The sequence below is a fragment of the Lithobates pipiens genome, unplaced genomic scaffold, assembly GCF_037356315.1.
Source record: "Lithobates pipiens isolate NorthernLeopardFrog02 unplaced genomic scaffold, aLitPip1_a1.2 Scaffold_22, whole genome shotgun sequence".
Lineage (NCBI taxonomy): Eukaryota > Metazoa > Chordata > Amphibia > Anura > Ranidae > Lithobates > Lithobates pipiens.
In genome coordinates this window covers 26,039,950-26,053,290 of record NW_027507784.1, presented here as the reverse complement: position 1 = coordinate 26,053,290, position 13,341 = coordinate 26,039,950, and the positions used below count along the sequence as shown (strand labels likewise).

General features: G+C 40.8%; 1 protein-coding gene across 1 annotated transcript in view; it reads left to right on the top strand.

The window, feature by feature from the left end:
• LOC143923455 (up-regulator of cell proliferation-like) overlaps positions 1-12,038 on the top strand; it is a 51,903-nt gene extending 39,865 nt beyond the window's left edge. The window contains exons 5-7 of the mRNA XM_077447140.1: positions 1,266-1,367; positions 6,487-6,570; positions 8,728-12,038. Coding sequence (XP_077303266.1) covers positions 1,266-1,367; positions 6,487-6,570; positions 8,728-11,933 — 3,392 coding nt within the window. The 3' untranslated portion in view covers positions 11,934-12,038. The remainder of the gene's footprint in view (positions 1-1,265; positions 1,368-6,486; positions 6,571-8,727) is intronic.
• Positions 12,039-13,341: the final 1,303 nt, after the last annotated feature.

The window sequence follows — 13,341 nt, the reverse complement described above, 5'->3', positions numbered from 1 at the left end:
TTCCATCGGAAAAAACATCCAAGATTTTTCTGGCGGAAAATCCGCTCATGTGTATGTGGCATTAAAATATTTATATATTGTTAATGAGCAGATTTTTTTTTTTTTTAACTTTTTTTAACAAGTTTTATTTAAAAAAATTATTGAATATATGTTACACTATATTTAGTAATGTAAAAATGGAAATCAAACCTTTAAAATTATGTAAATTATGATTTGTAATTGTGTAATATATATAGTGTCATTTAATCCATGCTTTATTGTATTGTATATTGGCAGGTTGTTTTTTGTACACTGTTTAAAAAAGAAAATAATTAAAAAAGGGCTAAATTTTAAACATTTTATACATTTTCTATGTTTTAATTAGGTTATATTTATTTTAGTTTATATTGTCATTAGATAGCTACAGTATTAAGGTGTGTGTCAAACTAAAACCTTTTTTGTTTTAAATAGAGAGGAAAATAAGTAGTATTAGCCCTTGTACACACGGTCGGACATTCCGACAACAAAATCCATTGGATTTTGTCCGTCAGATTTTGTCCAAAACTGGTGTTGCATACACACGGTCAAACAAAGTTGTTGGAAAATCCGATCGTACATAACGTGATGACGTTATTTCGTTACTATGGGACTACGTTCAGGCTAGTAGCCAATAGCTTTGGTCTCATAATTTGATCTGAGCAGGCGTGGCACTTTGTCCAATCGGAATTCTCTACAAATCATGTTGTCAGAAAATTTTATAGCCCAGCTCTAAAACGTTGTCGGTCGGATATTCTGACAGAAACATTCCGATGGAGCCCACACACCGTCGGATTATTCGACAACGCGGTCCGATTGGACATTTTCCATCGCAATGTCCGACTGTGTGTACAAGGGCTTAGACTCCCAGACCTCCTGTCTCTCTCTCTCTCGTGGAGCTGTCTCCTCCTAGGACCCTCTCAACCTGCTAGGCCAGACTTCCTGTCTGCCGAGTGGAGCTGTCTCCAAGTCTGAGCCCTGAGCTCTCTCCCTGGGAGAATTAAGCAAGCCCACAGGTGTGCAATTAGCAAGCCTTCCAAAATCAGATGTAACCTGCCAATATACACTGTGGCATGGGGTCACATCCCCACATTATATATTATTATTATTATTATTATTAAAACAATAAAATTGATCCAAATACAAACTGGATATCAATCCTTTCCTATTACTCAAATACATACAGTCTTTCAGTGTGTAAAAAAATACTATTTATTTCATCTGGTAAAGTCAAACTCTCTTTTCCACAGAAAACACAGATACTGAAGCCAGTGGAGAACCCAGAAGTAAAACTGGAGCAGTAAATAACATTTATGGGAAGTCTTCAGAGACCGATATCTGGTACACAGAAGGTAAAGTGTCATGGTCAAAATGGGTGAGCAGGTTAGGGTGACTGAGATGGATTATCAGGCTCAGGAATGGTTTTCTAGCTCTGTGAGCGGGTTAACAACTAAATGGTGGCAGTAATAAGTATCTATTGCTAGTCTAGTGCAGTCTTTTTCAACCCTAGGGTGCCTTGTAGTTTTTTCATGGGTACCTTGGCAAAATTACTAAAATTGCCCCAAATTGCCCAACAATCATTCCCATGCCACCAAGTGGATCAAGCCTGCCTTTTATTGTAATACAAATCTACATGTTTTTATTAGGCAGCCTAACAACCAGTCTCTGGTATCCTAACAACCAATGTCACCAATGGTTGATAAGGGTGCTCCTTGTTTGCCCCTCTTTGTCAGCACTGAGGTCAGGTTATCTGGGTGAGGGAGAGAAAATGATGGAGAAAAGAAACACTGGAATACTAGTCAGTACCAGTGTGCAACAGTGTATTTGCAAGAATAAATCTCCTCTAAAACAAACGGCAGATTGCATAAGACAAACTCCCAAAAAATTCTTCTTGAACTAGATGGACTTGTGTCTTTGTTGTGTGTCCTACTTGTTGATGGTGCTTCATAATGTAAAACCATTAGTTTAGATTTTTACATTTTAGAATGGGGTGCCTTGAGATTGTGCAGAACTTTAAAGGGTGCTTTGACTGAAAACATTTTGAGAAACACTGATTTAGAGCACCATCACATGTGAAGCAGTAAAATAATGATGACAATATTATTTGAAAGAGTCTAGAAGTACAGCAGCACTCTGCAAATGGGACTGATTATCTAAAGTTACTCCCTGGCTTCTAAAGGGCTCCTTGTATTAACAACTTGCCGACTACGCTTTAGCCCAATAATAGCTTCAGTACTGCCAGCTAGTTCAGGGAGGACAACATATGATGACCTCCCAAGATTGCACCCGCTGCATGCCTGCTGCGGGGCACAGCTGCATGCTCTGTGATCACAGTGTTCAAAGAGCAGTGCTGCTCTTTACCACTTGATCAGCTGTGTGAAATCACAGCTGAACAGGTATGCAAATAGAAGCCGGTTATCCACCCCCCTTCCTAATTCTGACAGCGTGAGGAGAGGAGAAGAGAGCCGATAACTGGCTTCTCTAAAAGTGACTTGTACACTGATAATCAGGGCAGTCCCAACATCGCCCACCAGTGCTGCCAATCAGTGCCCATCAGTGCTGCAAATAAGTGCCCACCAGTGCTGCCAACCAGTGCCCATCAGTGTCACTTATCAGTGCCCATAAGTGCCGCCAATTAGTGCCCATCAGTGCTTCCTATCAGTGCAGTCTCATGAGTGCCCATCAGTGCGGCTTGTCGGTGTCCATCAGTGCAGCCTCATCAGTGCACATTGGTGAAGGAAAAAAAATGCAACATTTTAGAACAAACTGTGACAGAATGTCCCACACGCCGCTTTAGTGCTTCTGTCAGTATATTGCTTCCTAAGTCCTGGAACACTAGACCAATGGATATGGTTATACTAACCCCCAGGAACAAGACAACACCAGTCTTGGAGTACATCAGAAATAGCCTGCTTTATTTGAGATCTCACACAAATTAACATGAGCTAATGAACTAATCCTTTAACCAGACGAGGTGACTCAGAGATATGACCTTTCAGGGCAGCCTTGACGTCTCCTAGCTTACCGACTATACTGTACAATACATCAATACATATTATCATAAATATCAACACAGCAGCTTTAATTAACACGAACAATAATGGTTGAAAGACTCTTAGAAGCCATACTAGACTTATTTACATTATAGCAGACAACAGACAGACATGTGGCTGGAGTTGATGATATCAGCATCTTCTAACAGTATGTGTCCCAACAGTATGATTCAGTCACTAATATAGCATATACAGGGTTCCCAGAGTCTGTGTATCTTGGGGGGATGTGGACCTGAATGCTAAGTAACACCACCTCAAGGGTCCCCAGGCATACACCTCACAAAGAGCACCGTTACCCCAAATTCCAGGGCCCATAATCAGTATGCAAGAGGACAGCATTCAGTCCCCTCCAAAAGCCTCTGTCCCGGTGAGTTCATCACACAAACTATGAAAAAGTTTTCTTTTTCCCAAAATTTTCATTTTTTATTTGTTTATTTAGCAAAACAAAAAAACTCTGGCGATTAAATACCACCAAAAGAAAGCTCTATTTGTGTGAAAAATATGATGTATATTTTGTTTGGGTACAGCGTAGCATGACCGCGCAATTGTCATTCAAATTGGGACAGAGCTGAAAGCTGAAAATTGACCTGGGCAGGAAGGGGGTGAAAATGTCTGGTAGCAAGTGTTTAATGGGGAGGGAGGATTAGCATTTCACAGGTTAAAGTGTATGTAAACACTAACAAAGAACTTCTTTTATTTGCTTCCCTTTGTTTTTCCTTTTCTCGTGAAAAATATACTATTGAAAGCAGTTTGTGTTAAGGGGATGGAGGAAAATAGGAGAAGGGATTATGGAGATGAGGAGAGGGGAGGAAATGAGCAGAGGTCTTTGAACTTTGTAAACCATCAGAAGTAAAGTAGGCAGGGCTGACACCATGTGCTTAGTAATTCAGCTCTAAAAATACACTCTGGGGAATTCATAAATAGTGTCTAAGGCATAGCTCCCAACTGTCCCTGATTTTGAGGGACTGTCCCTGATTTGGAGCAATGTCCCTCTGTCCCACATTCCTCCTCATTTGTCCCTCATTTTGGTCTGATCTCTATATAGTTGTATATAAAATGCACTTTTTAACTTTCAAAACGTGTTTCCCAGTGCTAAATCTTTCATCCAAATTCTAAATTGCTGCATTTGTACATTTTAAAAGCCAATATAACACCCCTTTCAGACCAGGGCGTTTTGCAGGCGCTATAGTGTTAGAAATAGCGCCTGCCATCCACCCTAAAAAAGCTGCACCATTATCTGTAGTGTGAAAGCCCGAGGGCTTTCACACTACAGCGGTGCGCTGGCAGGACGTCTGGGAAAAGTCCTGCCAGCAGCTTCTTTGGAGCGGTGAAGGAACGGTGTGTTTACCGCTCCTCCACCTCTGCTCCCCATTGAAATCAATGGGGCAGCACTATAATACGGCCAGCAAAACGCCGCTATTGCGGCGTATTGCCGGCGGTTTTAACCCTTTCTCGGCCGCTAGCGGGGGTAAAAGCGCCCCGCTAGCAGCCGAAATGTGCCCCAAATCCGCTGCAAATCCGGCGTTAAAATGCCGCTAAAAATAGCGCCTTTTTACCGCCCACGCTATGGGCGGTGTGGTGTGAAAGGGATCTTAGGGAATCGTACTGGTGAAAAAAAGCCCTTGTTGATTTAATTAACCTTTTTTTTTGGTAATTGTGCTTTAAGGGGGTGTGGTAGGGGGCGTGACCCATGCCTACATATGTTTGCTAGTAGGTGTCCCTCATTCCCATCTGAAAATGTTGGGAGATATGCTTAGATACTCTTTAGAATTCCAATGTTTGGGCATGTACCTCATGTGGAGGCACACTAAGGCCAAAGTATTCATAAAGAAACCATGTCCTCAGTCAGGCTCTGTTCACTACAGCATCATTGGTTGTAAAAAGGCTGTTGGCTGTGAAGCCAACCAGTAACAACAGGGGAGGGGAAGGGTAACAGCAGCAAGTTACATAGTTAGTAAGGTTGAATAAAGACACCAGTCCATCCAGTTCAACCTGAGTGAGTGTCTACAATTGTCCCTATCCCTGTACATTGCACAATCACATCAGTCCCTACCCTCAAGGAGCCCACAATCCAAGGTGCCCATTCATATACTTGGGCCAATTTTGAACAGAAGCCAATTAACCTACCTGCATGTCTTTGAAGTGTCGGAGGAAACCCACACAGGCACAGGGAGAACATGCAAACTCCAGGCAGGTAGCGTCGTGGTTGGGATTTGAACCAGCGACCCTATTTACTGCTAGGTGAGAGCACTAACCACTACACCACTGTGCCACCCTTAAGTATGTCACTCTGTTACATAGTGTACAGAGATAGGCACTCTGCACTGTTTGTCAATGTATACCAACATAGCCTCAGTTCACACTTACACATACACACCTCACATACGTGTGCTTAGCGTTTGTTTGATCAGGCTGCCGTGCCTACATTTCCCACAGAAAAGGGTACTTGCATCTTTTTTTAAATGCTGCCCGCATGCATGCGATTTCTCTGGGGTACCTGCACCCACAAACTCGCTGCGTTCAGAATGAATGGCTGCTTTGCACATTTTCTCACAGCAGTTCATTATCACTGCTGGAGGTTGGGGTGCATGAATTGCAGCGATTTCCACATCCGCAGCCACCCACAGAGATGTGAATTGACACTAAAGCCCCATTCATAGGGCCCGAATGTATGGCGACGTCAGCCAGTTCTATAAAAACCGGCTGAAATTTGGCCCGTGTGTAAGGCACCTGGTCTGGCAGAAACCAACCATTTAGCTGGCTTCTGTCAGACGAGCATGCTGGAAAACCAGCAGCCGACCACCCTCGGCTGCTGGTGCTGATGGGAGTGTTCTGGCATTTGTGTGGGGGGGGGGTTGTTGTGTGACCCCCACTGTCAAACAAAGAGCACAACAGCTTAGCGGGGGGAAGTCACTACTGGGTTGAACAATAAAGAACTATTAGTGTGTACCAGGCATTAGAGTTGATCTTAATTACCTCCCGTTTCATTCTCTATGAACCGGGGGGTAATTATTTACAGTGCCAGAAAGGTGACATTAGGGATTTATTGAATACCCCTAACTGTGTTGTCATGTCAAATAAAGAGTTATGAGCACACTATATTTCTGGAATATCAACAGATATTTTTTTTCAGCTTTTGCAGTGTGCTTAAAGGGATAAAAACCTGAGAAATGTTGTAGAGATGTACTAATTTAATTTTTTTCTCTAATTTTGCCTTGGCACTTTAAGTTTAAAAGGGGTAATACACTCAGCATAATTGTTTATCTGTGTGTACAGGTTATGATTGATGTGATCCATAATGGAGCAGTATGACAAAGTAAAAAAAAAATAATTACTTTTAGAGAAATAAATACAAATATAAATGTTCATACAGGTACCACATACACATGTGCACTAAAATCTCTTTGTAATCCTACAGATGAAAAGCCACTGCTTGGAAGTGAATCAACAAGGACTAGGACACCATCATTCAGTAATTATCGCTACTATGATATTCATACAGGTGAGATATGAATACTGTAATACTAGTAGCGAAGGAAAATGCAAAAAAAAAAAATGTTTTTCAATCAACTTTGCCTCTTCCTTCATTTTTGTTTTTTTGCTGTATATTGTTGATATTTTAGTTTTTTTTTTTTTTACAATAGGGTACAAAAAACAACCTTAAAAATTGAAAGAAACCATGTTGCTGAAATAGATATAGAAAATAAAGTGATCCATGCTGTATGCTGTATTCCTGCTTCCCCGCTGTGCTCATTGGTACGTCCCTTTAGCCTCTACATCAGGGGTCTCAAACTGGTGGCCCTCCAGCTGTTGCGGAACTACAAGTCCCATCATGCCTCTGCCTGAGGGAGTCATGCTTGTAACTGTCCGCCTTGCAATGCCTCATTGGATTTGTAGTTTTTCAACAGCTGGAGGGCCACCAGTTTGAGACCTCTGCTCTACATCATAACAGGAAACAGTGGTGATGTAAGGGTTGGTAGGACAGCATACAAAATCCTTTGTCAGAAATTCCGAGCGTGTGTACCCAAGTCCGACGCACAAAATTCCACGCATGCTCGGAATCAAGCAGAAGAGTCACACTGGCTATTGAATTTCATTTTTCTCGGCTCGTCGTATGTGTTGTATGTCACTGCGTTCTTGACAGTCGGAATTTCCGAAAACATTTGTGCGACCGTGTGTATGCAAGACAAGTTTGAGCCAACATCCATCGGAAAAAAAATACACAGTTTTGTTGTTGGAATGTCCGATCGCGTGTATGCGGCATAAGTCGTGAGTGTAGGGGGCTTGATTAGATTTGTTCTCTACTCAATGTTTTTGGCCTTGATAACACATAACAAGAAGATTGGGACAAACTGTCACTCACCTCTGTGTAAGGACACAGTACGCTATTCCACCAACTAAGATTTAGCAAAACTGTAGGGGCAGTAATTTTGAGGATCAAGCTAGAGGCTGCAGCCATGAAAGTGGGTCAGTCTTGGGGACCCAGAGGAAAAAAAGATTAGGTGTGTACCACAGTGGATTGTGTATGTGGCAATTTTGAGCTAACAAAGGCAGGGGTCTAAAACTGGGTCCTTAAAGTGGTTGTAAACCCTCCCCCACAACTTTGTCCCATGTAAATCAGCATAAAAAACCCCAATGATCACTGCTTGTAGATATCTCTTAACTTGCTTAGTATTGTTTTAATCCTTTTGGCTCTTTAGAATGAAGTCACTGAGCATGCCCAGATCTCCCTGATTTACGGCACACTGTCTATGTGCTTATCTATCTGTCATATGGACTTCCTACGGCACAACACTTAACTCCCAGGAGACTTCAGACTCATTCAGAGCTTCCTCCTACACACCATCTGACCATGTGACATGCCATACAATGTAAACCTGGCCATTACTGCAGTCTTATCAGCTGAAGCTGATAAGACTGACAAAGGCAAACATTAGACATGGCACAAGTAAATACTATGAAATAAAACAAGTCAGCTATGAGCAGGGAAGCAGGGTTGCCATAGAAACGTTGGATTGAGAAGGAGGCTTAGTTAACAGTACAGGAAGTGCTCAATGTAAGGGTGGAAATACACTCCACTGTGGACTCAGAAAACAATACTTAAGATGGCGCTGCCTAACTCCTGAAAAACAAGTTTTTTAAAGTTTCTTTAAACGGTAAGTAATATGCGATTTGGGCTGGATTACAGTGGCTACAGTCTGATAATTACTTATTATAATGGACTAAATGAAGAGAAGCATCAGAGTGGGAGAGTTTACTTCCTCTTTAAATACAGAGTACAGGGGACAGGTGTGTATAATGTACAGAGTGCAGAGGTCAGGAGTGCATATAGCTCAAAGCCCGGAATAGCTGCCGACGTTAACTGCTACACTGTCTAGCAAACACTCTGGAAGGGGTATGGAACCCTCAACTCCCCCCTCCCCCCCCCTTATCTGAGATTGCAGTTTTGTCCTCTCTTTTGGTATAGGAATATCATAAAGATTTCCATTTTGCAATAAACATTAACCAAAAACATAATAATATTTTCAAGTCTTGTGATATCCTGACACATTTTAGTCTTTCTGTACATCAGTTTAGTAAACAAATGTTTCCTGAATGAATGTTTTAGGTCAGGTACACTCAGACACTGTTTAAAAAAATAATTTATCCTTTTCCTCAGGACCACTTCAAGAATTTCTGTTGATGCTTGGGTTCGAAAATAGTAGAACCTCAGAACTGTCACACAGAGAACACCTGCAAACTGAAACGGGTAAAAGGTTTGATACTGGGATATTAAAGAATGTTCCCTGGCACATCCTACACAAAATTATGGCTCTTAACAGTACTGCACGAAGCATAAATCCAGAAAACACAGAAGAAACAGAAGATGATGGGGAGTTTACTGTGGAAAATTTATTTGGTGACGCTAAAGAATCAAATTCTCTCCATGCTCTTGATGTTATATGTGCTCTCCTGCATTGTTCTGACCATTTATTTCAACAAGAGATAATAACAAAGATGTCCATGTGCCAGTTTGCTGTCCCTCTACTATTGCCTGCTGGTAAAGGGCACCATTGCACCTTCATGCTGGGGACATTGAGAGGTATAGTGAAGAGATGGAAACCTCAATATCTATCTGAAAATGGAGGATTAGTAGAAGACCGCTTGATAAACAAATCAATACCAATATTTTCTTTTATGAGGTTAGGAGAATATTCTGTATCAAAATCCCAAATTTTGAACCAAGTCATCAGCCCAGAAGGGCAGCATCATGCTTTCTTTATACATCGGGACATGAATGGTGGAAACACAAAAAGAAAGATCTCTGATGGATTGGTGGAATTATCCTGGTACTTTCCAGATGGTAGTAGTTTAGATCTGTTCCCGAAACCTATTTACATTGCAAACCTACGAGGAGACCTTCAGAGTAACAAAACACAAACCCATTTCCTCAAAAAGATCTCAGCAACTGTGTTTATATTTGTTGATAATGCAGAAGCAGCCAGCAAATGTTTCACAGATATTGATATTTCAAATGCAAATTATTTTTTCATTGTAAGTGTTCACTCTGAAATAACAGAAAGGAGCTTCAAATTTTTCCTGGAGAAGTTATCACAACTAAAAAAGAACAACTATCTCTTCACTGTGTACAAAAATGGTGCAGGGAAAAAAATCTGTGAATATCTGCTTAAATTATTTCCAGATCTTATATTGAAAAAAAGAATTCTAGTTTTAGTTCCAAACAGATCTCCAGACATGCAGATAGCCAAAAAATTGCAGTCAATTATAAAAGAACAAATGACAACCAAACTCAATTGCAGCACACTTGAAAAACTTTCGAATGTGGCACATGAAACTGGAATTCATATTGATGAAGAGTTTAAGGAATGTAAGAATGCAAGAAGACTGTCAGAGGCCATTATTAAAGATATAAGGGATGTGGCAAGTTATAAGAAGGAAACAATTAAACTACAGGGAGAATTGTGGAAACAATTGGCTACTATTGAAAAAAAAATGATCAGAATGTCTAAGCAAAATATCATGTCTGAGGAGGAATACAAATCACAACTTCATAAGGAAATTTTCAACCTGCGCAAACAACAAAGTCAACAGAAACTTTCTGATGGCATGAAAAAATTTCTAGAGGCACTCAATTGTCTGTCTCAATTAGAAATACATTATTTCTTGTACTGGATGAGGTTTTATCTTGACCAGCTGTCCAGAAAAAATATATTACAGTCACATCATCAACTGCATCAAGACAAAAGTCTCGGTGAAAGTATAACTGAAAGACATCTTGGAGTTGAGCATTTTCTACGTGAATTAGGACAATTTTATGAAGCTAACCACTGTATGTTGAAGCATGGAGAAAGTCTTCAAAGTCCCAATCGGTTTAGTAACTTGCCTTCAATAGCTGCTGATCTGTTGCTGGGTGGCTTCGCTTTGGAGCTGATTGACGGAGCTGCTTCCAACATCCCCATTCAGTGGATTACTGATGTTTTTATTGAGCTAGACACAAAAACAAGAGGAGAATGCAGATTAAAAGTAGTAACTGTGCTAGGAATAGAGAATACAGGAAAATCCACCCTTCTGAAAGCCATGTTTGGCATTGGCTCGGTTTCCAATGGAGGATGTACACGGGGAGCCTTCATGACTTTTTGTAAAGTTCCAGAGAACTTGAAGGAGGAGTTGGGCTGTCATTTTATTTTGTTGATAGATACAAAAGGCCTGAGAGCTCCAGAGTTGGCCTCACTGGAGGATAGCTACAAGCATGACAATGAACTCGCAACATTAGCAGTCGGATTGAGTGATGTCACCATTGTCAATATATCCATAGACAAGAAATCAGATATGAAGGACATTTTGCAGATTGTGGTTCATGCTTTTCTAAGGATGAAAGAAATTAGAAAGAAACCCAGTTGTCTGTTTGTGCATCAGAATGTCAGCAATTTGTCAGCTCATGACCAAAACGTAAGAGATGAACTACTTATGGAGGAACTTGACACGATGACAAGAAAAGCAGCAAAAATGGAGAACAAAACTGATGTTACAAAGTTCTCTGATATTATGGATTATGACATCAAAAACCACAATTGGTATATCCCTAACTTATGGCATGGGGTCCCTCCAATGGCCTCTATCAGCACTGAATACAGTATAAAGGTTTCTGAATTTAAAAGTCATTTGTTGACTGTTGTAAAACAAAAAGCATATTCTGATTGTCATCGCATCAGAAACTTTCTCAAGTGGATACAAGATCTGTGGGATAAAGTCAAGTATGAAAAATTCCTTTTTGAATGTAAAACCAACATAGGAGCCACTGAATATGATACTTTATGGAAACAATTTTCAAAATTAGAGTGGAGCTTTAGGGAAGCAATGTACAGCTGGGTAGCTGAGAAAGAGGGAGCAATACAAAATCAGACGACTGCTGTGCAAAAAGATGAGTTATGGAGCCTCCTGCAGAATAGTCTAAAACAAGAGCTACAAGAGCAAGCAGATAAAGTGAAAACATCGCTAAATGAATGCTTTGAAAGGGAAGTGCCATACAGTTTGTCAGAAGCCAAACTGAAAGAGGAATTTGTGGCTAAGATATCAGAAATACAGAATTCACTGGAGTTGTACCTAAACAACAAGTGCATGGAACTTGTCTGTTATCAAACTGCTAGAAATACTTATGAAAACATGCAAAATACTTCTAAGAAGGGGATGTCACAGTCCATTGGCCAAAGCAAATTCAATGAGTGTTCAGAAAAACTTGAAAAGTCACAAGATGAAAAAACATTAGAAGAACTTAAATTAGAGAGCAAGAAAATGCTCAGCATCCATAAACTAATGCAGGAACAGATTTATACATTTGATTACACCAGTAATCAACTTGGATGACTTGTACAACAGCGTGAATTAAGATTTTAAAATGAAAGTATATAAAGCCTAATTGTTTAAAGCAATTTTGGACAGTGAATGAAATGGTAAAAAAAAATCCTGTTGTTTTTTGCCACCTGTGTCCTATTTAAAGCTGAATTTCATGCATGGCAATTTTTACATTGGACCATCTTAACTCATTGTAAGTATGCATGTACCACACCTAGTCAATCCCTGTGGAAACTGGATATCATTTTAGTAAGCACCGCCGTGCCAAACGGTTGTCCTTCTGCATAGCAACCACAGGGGATTGCTCCCTTACTGGGCAAGGGTGCCATTAAAAAAACACTTTCTCTTTTCTTAATGAATGCAACTCGAATGCTAGTGGAGATCACTGCAGTAGTGGTGTAGCAGCAGTGCCTACTACAGTTATTTCCTGCTTCCATGGGGATTCCACAGATATGCCACATACATACATACATTGGTCCAAGCTGGGCCAATGTACCTATGTAAATACTGCCATACCTAGGATTCCTCTGTATGAAAATTTCCTTTCAACACCCACCTTGTAGACACTTTCAACAGGTAGCATAAATCTCTTCAAAGTGAAATAAATGTCTTCTTTGTTACCACCAAAACAAATGTCCCCACAGAAAGATGTCTAATTTATTCCTATTCTGGGGAAAACTTAGTATTTTGGATGATTTCCCATCACCTTTTCCCTCAGTTGTAATGGTGGCAAGGAAAAATTGAGAGTCCATAATAACCAAGAGGGAGGGGGCATGACAGTCTGTAGGTTAACAAAATATTCTTCAGCAAAAATATAACACAAAAGAATTTGTGAATGTCCATAAAATCGTCCAGATTTTAAAGTTCACATTATTTCACTCCTTAAGTTAATTTCCTAAACTTCTGCAACCCCTCCTCTTTTATTCTGTATCCACTCATGCCACCAGAAGGTACCCACCACCCCATAAAGGCTCATCTCTCAATAAGAACATAAGAATCAAACTTGACATCCACAAGCAGACGGAACTGATGTTGCACATAAACAAAGAAGTCATCATCTGGACTAGGTTTGGGTCTTTCAGTTTTCATGGTATTCACTGGAACTCTCAGGCCTTGGGTTGACATCATGGCTCCCCCTCTAGGCATCCCAGGGACTTTTCATGAGTGGCTTTTAAAGTGGGGTTCCACCCTAAAGTGGAACTTCCGCTGATCGTAACCCTCCCCCCTCCGGTGTCACAATTGGCACCTTTCAGGGGGGAGGGGGGTGGAGATACCTGTCAAAGACAGGTATTTCCACCCACTTCCGGGCATAGACTCCCGTGGGAGTCTATGCCTCTTCCTGTCCTGCCGCGCTGTCTGCTGGGACACACACGGGTCCCAGAGACAGTGCGGACAATTCCTGTTGCGCTGCGCGACTCGC